The sequence below is a fragment of the Malus domestica genome, chromosome 09 (genome assembly GCF_042453785.1).
Source record: "Malus domestica chromosome 09, GDT2T_hap1".
NCBI classification, from domain to species: Eukaryota; Viridiplantae; Streptophyta; class Magnoliopsida; order Rosales; family Rosaceae; genus Malus; species Malus domestica.
Genome location: NC_091669.1, coordinates 20,359,120 through 20,377,281, shown reverse-complemented (window position 1 = coordinate 20,377,281; position 18,162 = coordinate 20,359,120). Strand labels below are relative to the sequence as shown.

Sequence of the window (18,162 nt, the reverse complement as noted above, 5' to 3'; positions counted from 1 at the left end):
ACTCCTTACTCCCCAAGCTATGTCATTTTGTTGGATACAACTGATAAATCTCTCTCTGCAGAAGGGACTAACGTCTTATCCAAAGACGTCTTGAAAGGTTTGGTCAGAAAACTAGGGGTATCTTCTCAACATTGAAGTTCCTCAATCCAAGTTTGCTCGAGTTCTACAGACAGCGAATGTAGAGTGATTGGTTGGAGAACCTTTGGCTAGAATTCGGGTAGGAGCATCACCCTTGGGGAATTCAAGGTTGGGAGTCCGAAGCTCAGGGAAATACCATTAAAGCCACAGTTAAATCATCCAAGTTTGACCATTAAGGTTGGTTTCGAATGGTTCACCCTTGGTATAATCTCATACAGGAGATGGTAGAGATGAGAGAGAAGGAAGAGGCCCATGGCCACATCGTCGAAGTTATGTAGTGCTTCTACCAGAGGGATCCATTCAACTTTTACTCCCTTGGACTTGTTTGGGAAGACGTGTTTATTGAGCCAATACAGTACAAAGTACATATGCTCTTGGTCTCTATTGGCGTTGGAGGAAGAGGGGCCAAATTCCTTCTTGGCAAATGGCATAAAACTCGTGAAGGAGTTCCATAACTCTTAAAAGTCGCAGAGTTATATTCCAATTGAATCATAGGACCAGAGCTGCCCAAGCTCTCAACAGTCAGGCTAGAATGAGGAGCCCAGTCATGGGTAACATCTACGACCCTGCCCGAGGGCATTATCAGTTCATAAATTCCATTGTTCATCCACTTCTGCTTGAAGGTGGGCTCAAGCTCGTTGACCCATTGCATCCATGCCTCATCCTTCATGAGTGGCAAGCTGCAATGGTTTGACCATTTAGAAGACGAAATGCCCGACTTAGCCTGAAATGGGTTGGGGGTATACCAATTCTCCTTGGGCATATTGTTTTCTACCACTATCACCATCTCGCACCATCACCAAATTCACCCATTACCCTCAACATGACCGCTACCACCTCCACCATCTCTACATCTCAACCACTATTTTTACAACCATCCCTTATAATCGTTGTTAATACAACCACCCTCAACATGACCGCTACCACCTCCACCATCTCTACATCTCAACCACTATTTTTACAACCATCCCTTATAATCGTTGTTAATACAACCACCATCTACCGCTGTAACAATTTAATCTCTTAATGAGCGTTCCCGTTCTATAGGTAGCCTTGTCCCTATTATAGAAACATGATCACCAACTTCTGATTAAACCTACTTGTAACGGTGGATCTTATCTCTATTAGAAAGATAATTCAGATACAAAATGTAGTTTTACTAGCATCCACTGCGTGCTCCATCTTCAAAGTTCCTGCTACAATTCTCATCTCATCACTCAGTACTACAGAAATCATCATTGCCGGTGAGAACGGAAATAAAAAATCCAGGCTCAGACCTAAACCCACACTTCCACCGGGCGACGATGAAAGCGCACTGAATGTTGCATCGACGAAGAACCTTGACGCATATATTCGTATGCCAACAAAATGCTACTATAAATTTCAAATCCTGTCCTCGAGCATCAATGCAAAATTCGCAGAACAATATCGAGCAATTTTGGAGGTAAGTTCAAAGATAAAGGAAAAAAGAGTATCAATGACGTGTAAAACAAGATTAGAATGAAAACGTATCGGTCTCCATCCCATCATAAGGGGGGAAAGAGACCCCGAGGGTAAAATTTCTCTTCAAAAAATCCGGAATTCTAGAGACCGATTGTACCAATAATTAAAAACTGACAGACCACAAGCAGATAAAAGGCTTTACACCTACAGGTATATCATCTATTTAGCACACCACGGGCTTCTCCCTCTCCGTCCAAACTGTGTTTTAAGGCTCAAAATGGAAGTGTATTATGCTAACGAATCAAATCCGGACCATAAGAACAACCGAAACGCCATAAGAAACATAGAAAGGCGGATACTCTACAGAACTACGCAGAACTTTGGGGAGCTTCTGGCTTGTCGGTTTCCATTGGTTCTGTAGAAGCCTGTGGGGCCTCATTGTTGCCATCAGCAGGATTCTCCGTGGGGCCAGGATTGGCATTTGCATCTCCCCCCTGAGGTTGCTCACTTCCCTGAGGAGGTGGGGTTGGTGGAGTTTCAGGAGCAGCTGGCTTGGCTGGTGCTGGTTTGGGTTTCGTCATTATCGGTCTGCAGAACCTGTCAACAAAAGTGGATATAAGAAAAGGTTACCACTGTCAGATATCCCAAAGGCTTCCAAAAGACTTTATGAATAAGCAATAGGTTCTTGTTGTCTAAGACAACCAGTTCGTCAACTAACCAAAGAAAACAAATTTATCAATGCAAGAAATAGTACCTGTCAACTGCTTCAGCCTTCCGTCTCACATCAGCTGATAAGAGTACTGGGTTGGCATATTTGGGGAGCAGATCCTGTAGCTGCTTTTTCTCTCTTAACCAGGCCTCGGCTTCAACACACTCATTCAATACCTAAACAACACAAAGAATATTGTGAGTTGAAAAGGTGGAGACTGGGGAAGGGGAAGACAGCTCATCGAGTCCCTTACCTTCTGTTTATCGGCCAGATCAATGTGTTCAAATTTTGCATCATTTGATGCTGCAGCTTCTCTGTAACTATTGACACAGTAAGCAAGTTGATCAACCACTGTTCCCCTCTCCGCATGCTCCTTGACTCGCTCTTCAATGGGGTCACCTTGCTGAAATTTGAAAAAATCACCAATGCTCAAAAGAATCAAAACCAACGACATCAAGTTGGACAAGAGAAAATAGAGAACTTCGCACCAAAACACATTAAAAGAAGAAAATCCTCACCTTCTTCAGCTCCTCAAGTTTGGCAATGTAAACTCCTTTGGTTTCGTCTTCACCATCTTCATACAGCCAGTCCTCCACCTCCTGAAGTCTAGCAATAAACGCTTCCCTCTCAGATTCAGTGACAAATTCATGATACTTGTCATTGAGCTGGCAATACAAAAGAGAAATTTAGTAAAAAAAAATGGTAAAATAAAAAGGAAAATGTGTCACGAACATACAAGCAAACTACCTTGTTTCTCATGTCATAGACGTATGCCTCTACAGCATTTTTCTTGTCTTTTGTTTCTTCCATAACACGGTCTTGTAAGGCCATTTCAAACTCCTTCTCAATTGCCTTCTGCACTTCATTTGGTGGCATCCCTCCATAAACTAACTCTGTCACAGGAATGTTTGTTTTCCTTACCTTTATCTTTTTAGCATCAGCCTGCATTGCAAAAACCAAGACATTAAGAGTACAGAACCCACAAATAGAACCAAATAAAACCACTGATAACATTTGACCATTCCAAAACTGAATTTTTAAACAACACTTGGTACAGTCCATCATCCCTTATCTTCTCTGTGGTGACATTAAATGTAGATTATATAAGTTAAAGATTATGATGACTTTTGACAACCCTTCCCTGTTGTTAACGTGATTGAACATGAAAAGAATGATCACGGAAAAGCTTAGCACTAGTGGACTATATCAAAGCAAAGCGTAGAAAGTTAGGCATAAGTCATTCATTTCCTTAGTCCCACATATAGCTGACTCAAATTGAGTAGCTAAACACTATTGCCCCCCCCCCCCCCCCAAAAAAAAAAAAACAAATGTTGCGGTCCAGGAAAATTACAAATGGAAAAAACACATGAATCATGAAAACTGACCTTCGCATCAGTTTCCATTTGCACAGGCTTTTCCCCGGACTCGGGAACAACATTTTCAGCACCTGGAGCATCAGCAGTGTCCTTAGCATCTTGCATGCTCACATCAGTCTCTTTGGTACTTGGGGGAGCCACATCACTGGGTGCCTCATCTGTCTCCATCTTAGCAGCCTCCTTTGTTTGCTCTTTTGTGACAGGAACCTCAATTTCTTCTTCTTCCAAAAGCTACAGCATGTGAAGAAAAACAAATAGAATTAGAAAGATAATCAACCAAAGACATCTAGAAGCACAAAATGCTTTTAACAATCTTACAGTTGCTGAATCTACAGACACAATCCCATGCAGATTTAGGCGAGCCTTGACCTTTAGTTTTGCTCGCTCACTTTTAACAGACTGGAAAGGACCAATCTGCACATGTATAGTGTAGTAGAATGTTAGGAAATATCCAGCAGATGACCTAATAGCGTTGAGAGAAATTAGAGGGCACAAGTTTAAGATCCAATATTCATTCTGCCACTCACTGTATATGTGCTGATTTTTGCAGGTGCCTGCAAATCACTAACATCAGCATACTGCACATCAACTGAAAAAGTGCCCGATCTGTAAAATGTAAGGGCCTTGATACTTGGGATAGGATTTCCCTTGGGGAAAACAAGGGTATTTTGGTTGTTCTCAGCTGCTCCATTCTGAGCGTCTGGACCAGAACCTTTCCAGGACAAGGAAATTGAAAATGGGAAGCTCTCATTAACCTTCATATTAAATGGGATAGCATTAGTTAATAACAAAACATAATTTTTTGCAAAAGCCAGCAGGTCAGACAATATATAGATTGGTTCAACTAATGGAAACAAATTCACAGACAAAGCAAGAGTTAAACTCACCTGAAACTCTCTAACTTTGAATGTTGGACTAAGAATTGCACATTGCAAAGCACAACCCCTGGCAACACACTCACTTGCATTCATAGTTCGCCTAGGCTCCTTTTTAAAGAAATCTGTCAATATCTTGATTATAGCAGGAACACGAGAGCCTGAACCGACAACCTCAACTGTGTGAATGTCCTCTATTGAAAGCTGTGCATCAAGAAGGGCCTTCTCCAAAGGTCCCTTCACACGTTCCAAAATAGGAATACTAATCTGCTCAAATTCATCCCGCTTAATAATTCCCCTAACATCCTTCTCTTCCATTAAACACTCTATATTCAAGGGTACCACAGGATTTGCACTAAGCATCTTCTTCAACTTCTCACAAGTGGTACGAAGGCGAAGGCAAGCCCTTGCATTCTGTAAAACATCAATTTTGTACTCTTCCTTGAATTTTGCTGCAAAGTGGTGGAACAGTACTTCATCAAAGTCCCTACCTCCCAAAGACTGGTCAAAGGAATGAGCCAATATTTTCAGCTGCCCTTTCTTAAAACCAGCAATGCAAACTTGCATGCTAGCATGCCCAATGTCAACAAAGGCAACATTCAATTGGTCATTTTCTGGTAAATCCGTCTTGTAAATACCATAAGCCAAAGCAGTTGCTGTAGTTTCATGGAACAAGCGAAGAGGGTTCAATCCAGCAATTTTTGCTGCATCCATAACAGCTCTTCTTTGGAGATCAGTGAAATACACTGGAATCCCAATACAGCAATCTACAACAGCTGCATTGAGATTCTTCTCAGCTATGATTTTCAGATCAGAAAACAGCATTCCAAGAACTTGGGTAGGTGTAAATGTCTTTGCTTCTCCCAAATAACGGGCATGAATCAATGGATATCCATCAGGCCCTTCAGAAACAGCAAAAGGCAATGACTTGATATCCCTCTGCAACACAGGATCAGAGAATTGCTTACCAATCAAGCGTTTAATCTGGGAAATTGTGTTCTTGGGGTTCATCAATGCGGAAGCAGCCCCAGCTGTCCCAATGAACCGCTGCTTCTCACCGAAACAAACAAGGGCCGGAGTTTCACGTTTGGACTCATCATTGAGCACAACGTCAATACCCCTCTGCCTGGCTACGGCCACAATGCCGCTCTCATTGCCAAAATCAAACCCCACCACACTCATCCTTGCAGAATTTTATGTCTGGAAAATAAATAATACCCACATTTAGTAAACAACGGAAGCTAAAATTCCAAATCAAGTAAGAACCCACATTCACTAAACAACTGAAACTGAAATTCCAAATCAAGCAAGAACCCACATACACTAAACAACTGAAACTCAATTCCAAATAAACAACACCAGTTCAAACAAAGCACAAGGGAAACTACCATTCAATCATAGAAACAACCAAAAATCGGACGATGAATATCTTCACCGTCCTCACGGTGATTACAGTATCAGAAATAAATAATACAGTAGCTAAAGGAAACAGAAAAATAAGACCACAAATTAAACCTCCGCAAATCTTGGATAAAAACCCCTCTGTCCCCATTAAAGTTACATAACATACAAAACAATAATGTTTTAAAAAAAAATTAAAATTAACCAATCCTAATTGCAAATTCCAACCAACGCTAATCACCCAAGCAGTCTATAAACCCCATGATTATCAAATTACCAGAATCTGCTCAAACTAATGTAATCATATATTCACCGAATCTAGCTCAAACCCAAATATAGACACCCCAAAAGATTTAAGCAAAAAATTGAATCGAAGCAGAAAGTGAGGCAGTTCAACACTTAAAACCCCACGGAGGCTAAACCCAGAGTAAAATATCCAAATCGGGAAACAGTAAAATCTACATCAGATCTAACAACATTTTCACATAGATATCTGATCCGATGCAAAGGGTTTTAGGGAGCGTACCGTACCTCGAAGGAGATCTACAGAGAGTCTGAGGACGCGAGGAGCGAGAGGGAGGAGAGAGAGAGAGCTACGGTAGGGTTTCTCGAAGCCTCTGCGGGAACGCTTGTGTGGAGAAACGGAGAAGGTTGCGAGAGAGAAAGAGCTTCGGTAGGGTTTCTCGAAGCCTCTGCGGGAACGCTTTTGTGGAGAAACAGAAAAGGTTGCGCGCGAGAGGGGCGGAGAAGAGGAGAGATGCTCAACTTGATGAGGGTTTTTTTTTTTTTTTTGAAATTAATGAAAATGTTTAAAAATTTTGAATTTTAACGATAACGATCAAATAAGTGAATAGTATTATGATTGATTTTTTAATGTAAAAATATGTTTTTTCATTAAAGTAAATAGTACCGAAAACTTTTTGTTAAAATTCATTTTTTTTCTTTTCCGTTTTTATAATTTTCACATGTTATATATTTTTTAATGTTAACAAAGGAATCTCAGATTAATTAGTCAATATCATGTATTGATATTTACTTTCCTATTTAGTTATTAATTAGCCTTATTTGTAGGCAATAGAATAGGATAGTATCTAGTTGTTAATTAGCCTTATTTGTAGGCAATAGAATAGGATAGTATCATGGTAGTCTTTATATAAAGCTGTAATTCTTGTTTGATGAATATATACGGAAATTCATTCCTCAAATCTATGCTTCTTATGATGGTACCAGAGTGAACGATATCTGGGAAAATAAAAAGCAAAGAAACAAACACAAACCCTAGCAAACATAGCCATAGGCGACAAATTAGACAAGTCAACCTCTTCAGGCATGACTTCGCATCAAAAGTTGGAAAATCCCAATCACCCACTTAACCTCCATCACTCGAATCAACCTGGTGCAATACTTGTGCCACAGCCTCTTGTGGAAGATAACTACAGTACATGGGCTCAATCCTTGACCATGGCCTTGACGGTAAAAAACAAATTAGGGTTTGTTGATGAAGGGATCAAGAAGCCAAGTGAAGAACACTTTGAAGAATTACAACAATGGAATTGATGCAACAACCTGGTGAAAACGTGGTTACTCGGTTCCATGTCAAAGGAAATCTCTAAGGCATCATACAGTGCAAGGATGCATAACAGATGTGGCTGGACCTACAAGAAAGGTTTTCTCATGTGAACATTGTCCAATTATTTCACATAGTAAACAAGATTCATGACTGCATACAAGGCAATATGACGGTTAGTTCGTATTTCACCAAACTGAAAAGCCCTTGGGATGAACGAGACGTGCTTTATTCTATCCCGACTTGTGGCTGTGACACGAAGAAGGAGATCGCCTCCTACATTGAAACCCAAAAGACGATGAAGTTTCGCATGGGTTTGAACGAATCTTACTCTATCATTCATAGCAATACTCTCCTTCTTGAGCCTTTGCCCAGTGTAAACAAGGCTTATTCACTTGTTCTTCGCCATGAGAGGCAAGCCGAAGTCTCAAATGGAAAGAGCACTGCCCAACCAAAAGTTGTTGTGTTCACTGTGAAGGGTATAGGTCGAGAGACGGAATTCGAAAAAGGTGGTCTATTGTAACACCCCAACCCCCAATTATATGTATAATTTCGTTGTTCCCCAAAATGTAAACGAAATTATCAATTTAGTCCACATTCCTTTACCCAATTGAGCTGCCACGTGGCAGCACCCTATCAACCCTCATGTTCTCTCTATGTCTCCTACCTCGTAACCCCTTATTTCTTCTCTCTTTCTCTGCACACTCCCTTTCCTCTCTCTTGAAACCCTCATCTCGCTCATCTCTTCCCCATGACCACACACGCACACACCTAACTGCATACCCGCTTGAGGAAACCCATCATCATCAAACCTCGTCTCTCTCTCTCTCTCTCTTTCCCGTGGCTATGAGGGCAGCGAATCTCGGAACTCTCCGCGAGATTCCTTCAATTTTCTAGTTAGGTAAGTTCGATTTACCTTTCTTTTTCATTCTAGTGTGAAGTTTAAATGAGATTTATTAAGTTTATCTCGTTAAATTACAAGGTTTTAGAACAAAATCGACTCCGGGGAAGGCACACCCATTTCCGGCGAAACCCTGGGCGTCGAAGGATTTTCTGGTCACCTCCGAACGTTCTACGGCGAACCAAAGGTAGTAAACTTCTCCTCTCACCTTGTGCTTTTGTTTGGTACCTAGATCGGAGTCTAGGACCCTCGTTTTCAGTCAGTCGGAGCTGTAGAAGTCGTTGTGAACCTCTGACCGTTCTACGGTGTTCGTTCTCGGCGAGATCAGGCCTTCATGCCATTTTCAAAACCCACGGGCTTTAGGCCCGTTGTGAACCATTCCAATAACCCAACCCGTTCTCTTTTTATTTTGATTTTAATTGATTTAAAAGCTCAAAAGGCTTTCGGGCCATGTTCTTTAGAGCCTCTGGCAGTTGGCCCAACCCAAAACCCATTTTCTTTTATTTAATTTGTTTTAAATCAAATAGGGCCCCTTGGGCCATTTTCTGATAAGGGTTTTAAGCCCAATCTCTAAACTCTTGGGCTTTTGGACCTAACCCTAATTCGAATCCAAGCCCAAAACCCGTTGACCTAGTTTAACCCAATTGACTGACCCGTTGACCTTTGACCTGGTCAACGTTGACAGTTGACCATTAACTTTGACTTTCAGGTTCACTTTCAGTTTTCGTCCGAGACCTTTTCTAGGCTAATTTCGACGTCCTGAATCCGTTTCCAATGTCCGTTTTCTCAAATTAAATCGTTTGAGTAGAGTTTGACTAAATGTGCTATTTATGTGCTTAGGGGCAATTATTGTGACATTTCCATCTTCGCTAGTGGCCCAATTTTTGGTAGCTAAGTACTGTGAGTGGACCCCTTCTAAAATTACATGATTTTATAGTTCAATTGCATAAATGAATAGCATGCCTTACGAGTTTATGATTTGATTTTATGTTAAGCATGATTATTGAATATGTTGATTTTCGTCTCGTGTTTTTGATGAGGAATTAATTGTTGGCCTATTTTGAGCTATATTTTAATATATAGTATTTTCTAGAAAAACCATGAACTGGTATACTATCCGATGGATTACGATAGGATGCTAGAACATGTTTTCGAAACCCCTCTTTATAGTATAGACGATGGATGACTTTATACTATGAAGTGATTATTTTGAGAGGCGTAACTATTTGTGCGTACCCAATGGACACTATGCCGCCTGGGGCGAGGATATGGTGTTAGCAGTTAAGCCGGGAGAAATAATCCCTAGCGAAAGGCTGAGGGACATGGAGATAGGCATTGGGCCGGGAGGGAGTTATCTCTGGCTACGGGCACAGAGACTTAGGTGCAGGCATTGGGCTGAGAGTATTATTATTCAGTGATCCTACTGGCAGCACACCGCGCTTACGAGACAATCTGTGAGACTATTGATGTTTTGGTTTCCATGATGTTTTCTGTGATATGTCTTTTGAGATGTTTATGGCATGCTAGGGTTTTCAGAGATACCTATCATTTATTACGCTAGTAGTTTTCATTATTAAAACATTGGGGGTTAGTATGTTTATAACTGTTTTTGTATTATGTATGTATATAAACTTGGTCCACTCACCCTTGTTTTGCGCCCCTTTTCAGGATTTAGAATCGAGGCATACAATCCCAACGTCAACGCTTTCGCATTGGCATATTCGAGTCCTCTTGGTGTAGGACCCACATCCTCTTATTTATTCAATTTTATATTAATTCTTTTAGAGCTCTAGTTAGTTGTAGGCTCTGAACACGTTCATAAATTATTAACTCATTGTATTTAAATTCATAACCCTTAATTACTTCTTATTCTTAGCTTTTGTATCAATTAATGACTTTCGTCACCCTCAAGTGTTGGCCAACACGTGTCTATCCTAGTATTCAGGGCATATCAGGGTCGGGGCGTGTCATCTACGATGTGGAAAGTGCAACAAGACGAACCACAACACAAATAACTGTTGTGCCTATCTCAAATGCACTTTTTGTAGGTGGAAAGGCCATTCATATGAGTATTGCCGCAAAAGAAAAGCAGCTGCAGAAATCGAACCAAGTCGTTCTTCCAAGGGAAATCAAGTTGTTATGACCAACAAAGAGGTGATGTCCAATTTTCCATTCTCTCAAGAAGATTGTAAACAAATCCTCCAAATGTTGAATAAGCACAAATCATATTTTGTTAATCACGTTGGTAATTCCTCACATCACAAAGACCTTTCAGGTAAAGCTTTTTCATTCATACATCATGGCAAGAATAATGTTTGGATCTTGGATAGTGGTGTTACAGATCACATAGTTTGCAGCCTCGACTCCCGTACGTCCTCAAGGCCCATTAAAAATCACACCGTTGAGTTACCCAATGGATCCCTTGCCGCGGTCACTCATGTTGGCCAAGTTATTTTTTCTCCTGACCTAATTCTTGACAACGTCCTTTGTGTTCCACTTTTTAAGTTAAATTTAATCTCTATTAGCAAATTAACCTATGATTCCCTTTCCATTACGATTTTCTTACACCATTTTTGTGTCATACAGGACTTTATGCTTAGGGAAGATGATTGGGACGGGAAATGAATGGGATGGACTCTACTACCTTGATCCACCAAAGAAAGGAACATGCAATGCCGTCCAAACCACTCCTTCCAGCTTTTGGCATCAACGCCTAGGACACCCATCCCATAAAGTTACCATGTTATTTCCTTTTGTCTCCAATAAAACTTGTGAGACAAGTCAATGTTTAATTTGCCCTTTGGCAACAAACAAGGTTGCCTTTTTCTTAAATTTCCATGTCTACCACATCATGTTTCGAATTGATACATGTTGACATTTGGGGTGGTTACCAAGTGTCTTCTCTTTCCGGTGCCAAGTACTTCCATACCATTTTTTATGATCATACTAGGTGCACATGGATCTATTTGATGAAACATAAGTTTGACACCAAGGGGCTTCTCACCCAATTCATTCATATGGTTGAAACACAATTCAACACTAAAGTCAAAATAGTTCGTCGTAATAATGGTCCCAAGTTTAAACTTGACACGTTTTATGCCTTACAAGGAATCATCCATTAAACTAGTTGTGTCAACACACCACAACAAAATGGTTTCGCTGAATGCAAGCATAGACATTTGCTCAATGTTGCTTGAGCATTGCTTTTCCAAGCTCATTTACCTCAACGATTTTGGGAGGACGCCATACTTGCTTCGGCATATCTCATTAATCGTACACCAACACCCATTTTTCACGGGCAAACACCATATGAAAAGTTGTTTCACAAACCATCCAAATACTCACACTTACGGGTCTTTGGTTGTCTTTGTTTTGCATCCACTCATGCAAAAAAACCTTCCAAGTTTGATCCCCGTGCATGTTGTTGTATTTTTCTAGGGTATCTTTATGGTAAAAAAGGTTATAAACTATTTGATCTTCATCTTCAAAAAGTGTTTGTCTCCACGGATGTCATTTTCTTCGAAGACCAATTCCCTTATCAACACTTAGACAATTCCGCTACCTCTACCACTCCACTTGTCACGCCCCGACCCTGACCTATGCCCAGAATCGACATGTGACGTCACTAAATACTTGAACATCCAATATACCCTGCTTCTAGGACATGAAATAAAACCATTCAAGGTTCAAATTTCATAATAATTTTTCGTAAGCTTTATGGCTGCATCTAACCTTCTCGTTAGACTGCCTACGTACCCTCAATAGGGATCAAGCAATTCGTAGTTCACCACTCACAAAATCAAAGGTTTACCACACTCAATTCAGGCAGAAAAGTATAGCATTCCTCCATCATTTATTATAACATGACAACATGCCATTCCTGGACTCAGGCTACATAACAAACCCCCATGAAAATCATGATTTCTCTTCCATCCAACATATAAATCATTATGTCTCATCACATCGCCATTCACAACATACGTCATATTTAAGAACCGATGAAGCACAAAACCATTCTCTAGCCACATTAAATAATTAATCTGGTCTAAATAATGACAATCATTCCCATATTTTCTAAATTCATACTTGATGAAATCATAATCGAATCGTAGAAAATCTTGAAAGAGTCACCCAAACGTCCAACATCTTTTCTAAATCAATTCACAAGATTCTCGAAACCATTGTCACAAATATATATAAAACTAAGGCTAGAATGACACTGTTAGGCCAAGCCTACTTCTCCAAATAAGGGGATTCCAGACCACTCTACGAAATCCAACAACCTCAGGTTCTGGACCACTCAACGGAACCAGACTAAATATGAGCGCCAATCAAATGTATCAAGTACATCTAATCATCATCACCTCTAGAATACGTATGGGCTCCCATCGCGGATATACCAAGTAGGACCACTAGTGACCCCCTAATGCGGATTAACCAAGCAGGACCATATATTGTGGGGTCCCCCAATGGGGATTAACCAAGCAGGACCATATATAGTAGGGTCCCCCAATGCGGATTAACCAAGCAAGACCATTAGTGACCCCCCCAATGCGGACTAATCAACCAGAGTCACACTTAAAAAAGTAATCAAATAGGCAGTGACCCCCCAATGCGGATTAACTAAGCAGGGTCATATTCCACTACTAGCCCTCAGTTTACAAAACATTTCAATATGCAATTCGAATCACTTTTCCAAAAATATTCCCAATCCATGAATCAAATCACATTTTAACATAAAACAGTCTATAAAACTATATCATATCCACAAAGGATATTAATATTAAGAATCGAGTAATCACCATATCACATATATTAAAGGCATTCACCGAGACAAGTCCGCAAAGCTTCACCGAGTCTCTAGAAATACTCATTTTAGTAATTCAAATGTTTCAAGACCTGTTGACCAAAAGTCAACGGTGGGGTCCACACCCTAGCAATTTAATTCGGAAGATCCGTATATCATAATCTAGATCCGTAACTTCCTAAGGTCCACATTATGCTCAAAGAACAACATACTAAAATCTCCTCATGATCTGACGGTTGGATCTCTGCCAATTGCTAGAATTAGGTGGCGGTTAATAATTAATTTTACCAACTTAGAAATCTAATTCGGAAAGATCCGTACATCGGATTCCCAATCCGTCAGTCCAGTTATCCTAAAATATTATGTTCTATAATGTATTAGAGTTTGGTGACGATCCAACGGTCAGATTGTCGATTCATATAATGTCTAAGTGGAGGTCTCCATCAAATCTATAGCCATATGATGAGATTTCGTCAATTAGACTTCACATAAGGAATCAGTGTATCTAAATTAGTCTAAAAAGGGCAGGTGGGGTCTCAGCCCATGCACTGCTGCACGTGGCGGTTGGCTGCCCTGACTCACAGGAATATTCAACTAATTCATGTAGATCTCAATGAGGGGAGTAATTTTCATACCTATGTCTAAGGCCAATTTGGCCGGGAAAAGCCTCAATTCTCCATGAACCTACCAGAACCGCAGAAAATGGTGTGCTTCGATTCAGCTTCCATACGAGCTCCGACGCCTCCACCACTGCTTGGGCTTTGTTCGTGGGATTGAGGGGAGTTTATTGATGATGGTAATTGGAAGAGGTAGCTTCCAATCGTGGCGGAATGGAACCCAACCCATGCGCCTCCTTTTGTACGGTTTTACCCAAAATTCACCAAATTTCCACCCAATTTTCACGTGAAAATGGAAGAGGGATCGGTTGGCCTTGTGGTAAGGGTCATTTTGACATTAACCTTGTCGTCCAAGGTGGCCGAAGATCGGAGAATCCATCGGGTCAAGTCATGGGTTGAGGGAAACCTGGTTTCCCCTTTTTCTCTTCTCCCTTCTTTCCCTTTCCTCTCCTTTCTTTTTTTCTGATTGGGCTGACCCCCCATTTTCTCTCTCGCAATCTCTCCTTTCTCCCCTCTCCTTTAATGCCACTTGGTAGCTTCTAAACCTTTCTTTATTTATTTCCCAACAACTAAAACGTCTCTAATTTCCTCGTTATAACTTCATTTCATGAACGGTTTTCGCCTATGCGTTCGTGAGATAGATCTCTATTCGAAAATATAACTTGTGACCTCGAACGGTCTACGAATTTTAAATAAATAATTTCCAAACTTCAAACTTCGAAACTAATTTAATTAAAATCTAATTTCAAACAAATTAAAATAAATTCTCGAAAAATAATCTAAAATCTCAATAATACAAATACGTAGATTATAACAGTGAAATCCAAGAATAGGATTTCACACCACCTCACCCTCCGGCCTCCTTGCTCCACTTTGACATGGATCCTTCCTTTGCACCGTCTTAACCTTTCTCTTCCTCCAATGATTCCCCTTCACCTTCAGATGCTACTCATACCTCATCTCACATGCCTTCCCTACCTTGACTTTCCAATCTTCTTTTAGATGATACCACCACCCCACCTCCTATGCCTTTACCTCCAGATCCCACAACACCTTCACCTACACCTACCCTACCCCCACCCCACCACGGTACCTGACTCACAAAACCCTCATCCTTTTTGCAGGACTTTCATGTTGAGGCCTATCTCTATTCAAGGACTGCTCCCGCATCTTCAACGAACGTGGTTAAGTCAGGTTCCTCTCATCCTTTCGCTACTTACTTATCATATGATTATCTCTCATCCATATATAAAACCTATATTGCTAATCTCACCCTTTTTAAGGAACATACTAGCTTTTCCCAGGCTGTCCAAGATCCACATTGGAGTGCTGCCATGCAACATGAGCTTGCTGCCCTCCATGCAAATAACACATGGACGTTCATGCCTCTCTCTCCTTATAAATGCCCCATTGGATGCAAATAGGTTTATAAGGTGAAGCTTAAACCCGATAGGACGATTGAACGGTACAAGGCACATCTTGTTGCAAATGGGTACAATCAAATCAAGGGGGTTGATTACCGTGACATTATTGCTCCCGTGGCTAAGTTGACCACAGTCCGTGTCCTCCTCAGTGTTGCAACCTTGCAAGGCTGGCACCTTTATCAACTAGATATGAACAATGCCTTTTTAAATGGTGACTTGGAAGAGGATGTTTACATGACTTTGCCTCCTGGTTTCAGATGAAAGGAGGAGACTCGAGTGTGCAAGTTGCACAAATCTCTTTATGGTTTAAAGCAAGCTTGAAGTCAATGGTTCATGAAATTATCCAATGCTCTCAAAATGAAATTATCCAATGCTCTCAAGGCTGCTGGGTTTCAACAATCTTTGTTTGATTACTCATTGTTCGTCCGAAGTCATCAAGGTACATTCATTCACTACTTTATTAGTCTATTTTGACGACGTAATATTGGTAAGGAACAATTTACGTGATATTGAAGAGACTAAATAGTTTCTCTTTCACCATTTTAAACTGAAAGACTTAGGGGGTGCTCAAGTACTTCTTAGGGATAAAAGCTGCATGATCAAAACATGGAATCACTCTATGTCAACACAAATATGCGCAAGAGATATTGGACGATGTTGGGTTTCTAGGCGTGAAACCTTTTTGGTTTCCCTTAGTCCAAAATTTGGCCCTTATGCAAATGGAAGGACGATTATTGGATGATCCTTCCTCATATAGAAGACTTGTGGGTAGATTGATATATTTGATAATCACAAGACCAGACTTGGCCTATTCCGTGCATGTGTTGAGTCAGTTCATGGAGAAGCCACGGCAACCATATCTTGATGCCGCACACAAAGTACTTAAATACATTAAACAAGCATTTGGGCAAGGTATTTTCTTTCCTTCCACAGGATCATTATAGTTACGAGCATTTTGTGATGCTGATTGGGCCAGATGCAGAGATACTAGACGATCGATAAAGAGTTATTGTGTTTTACTTGGCCAAACACCAATTTCGTGGAAAATTAAGAAGCAAACCACTGTATCTCGCTCTAGCACAGAAGCCGAATACCGTTCTATGGCCACTATGTGTTGTGAGATTACATGGCTGAGAAATATCTTAAAGGATTTAGAAGTAAATCATCAACAACCGGTTTCATTGTTTTGCGACAATAAAGCTGCCATACACATTGCTTCGAATCCTATTTTTCATGAACGAACAAAGCACATAGAGATTGATTGTCACCTAGTGTAAGAGAAGGTTAAAAAATGAATGCTATGTATGGTCTACATACAGACAGGTGATGTCACATCCTGGCCCAGGCCCCCACCACTTCCCGGGCTCGACTCCACCGTAGCACGATATTGTCTGCTTTGGGCCCCAACCATGCCTTCACGGTTTTGTTTCTGGGAACTCACACGAGAACTTCCCCAGTAGGCCATCCATCATGGGATTGCTCTCGTGCGAACTCGCTTAACTTCGGAGTTCTAATGGAACCCGAAGTCAGTGAGCTCCTAAAATGCCTTGTGCTAGGTAGAGATGAGAATATACATATAAGGCTTACAGGATCCTTACCTCTGGGCGATGTGGGATCTTACAATCCACCCCCTCAGGGCCCCGACATCCTCGTCGACACACTTCTGGCCAAGGATTGACTCTGATACCAAATTGTCACATCTCAGCCTGGGCCCCACCACATCCCGGGCTCGACTTCGTCATAGCATGATATTGTTTGCTTTGGGCCTCGACCATGCCCTCACGGTTTTGTTTTTGGGAACACACACGAGAACTTCCCAGTGGGTCATGGGATTGCTCTCGCACAAACTCGCTTAACTTCAGAGTTCCGATGGAACCCGAAGCCAGTGAGCTCTCATAAGGCCTCGTGTTAGGTAGAGATGAGAATGTAGATATAAGGCTTACAGGATCCTCACCCCTAGGCTATGTGGGATCTTACAGGTGATCAGCTAGCTGACATATTCACCAAACCTTGAGTTTGACACAGTTTGAAACGTTGCTCAGCAAGTTGAGTGTCATTAACATACACTCCAACTTAAGGGGGAGTGTTAAGGAAAGAATCTCATATTAAGTAGTCAATATCATGTATTGATATTTACTTTCCAGTTTAGTAGTTAATTAGCCTTATTTGTAGGCAATAGAATATGATAATATTGTGGTAGTCTTTGTATAAAGCTGTAATTCTTGTTTGATGAATATATACGGAAATTCATTCCTCAAATCTATGCTTCTTATGATTTAATTTAATTTAATTTAATTTTTTTTCTTAATGTTGGGAATTGGTGTTGGGTTTTATAGCGTGCAAGGTCAAGTGGTGCTAGAGGCTTTTGGTGAGAGACTTGTTTTTCTAGAAAGATCTTTTGGACTTGCGAAATGAGAGAGAAAGAGGTAGAGTATTCTTTATGTATCTGTTGTGGGAAGTGTGACGTATGCACATACTTGTACCAGATCAGACATTAGTTTTGTAGTTGAATCCAAGATGGATGCACAAGGCCCCCTCACCTGAACATATATAGTAAAGCTGTCTAACTAACTCAGATCATTAACGTTTAATTGAATACAAGGCCCCTTTCACCTGTGCACGTTACCTTATCCTTTATAATGGCTTGATGTGAATTTAGAACGACCACAACGAAGAATACCAATGAGAAGAAAAGTGCAGAGCAGACAAGTATCTCCTGCCTACTTGGTTCTCCCTATTATCTCTATGAGTGAAAATCAACATAGATGCGAGTTGGAAATAAAACTCAAGGGTGTCAAGGGTTGGAATTATGGAAACTTCATTGCTCAAGTTTTAATTTCGTCAATTTTTAGTTGATAGTGTGCATCTAAACCTCATGTCATTTAATATATACTAGAATGGGTC

General features: G+C 40.7%; 2 protein-coding genes across 3 annotated transcripts in view; both read right to left on the bottom strand.

Moving 5' to 3' along the window:
- Positions 1–18,162, bottom strand: part of LOC103406213 (wings apart-like protein 2) — an 82,439-nt gene that overhangs the window by 16,281 nt on the left and 47,996 nt on the right. The window lies entirely within an intron of this gene.
- On the bottom strand, positions 1,634–6,740 carry LOC103435038 (heat shock 70 kDa protein 15-like). Of its 2 annotated transcripts, none has more exons than XM_029108390.2 (10): positions 6,469–6,740; positions 4,554–5,741; positions 4,194–4,421; positions 3,985–4,080; positions 3,676–3,897; positions 3,038–3,232; positions 2,809–2,955; positions 2,544–2,693; positions 2,336–2,466; positions 1,634–2,178 (listed from the first exon to the last, which is right to left on the bottom strand). In XM_029108390.2, the coding sequence occupies exons 2-10, from the start codon at positions 5,721–5,723 to the stop codon at positions 1,950–1,952; spliced, it is 2,568 nt and encodes an 855-aa protein (XP_028964223.1). In that variant the 5' UTR covers positions 5,724–5,741; positions 6,469–6,740; the 3' UTR covers positions 1,634–1,949. The 2 variants fall into 2 exon arrangements, with proteins under 2 accessions (XP_028964223.1, XP_028964224.1); XM_029108391.2 differs by having other exon boundaries at positions 6,474–6,740.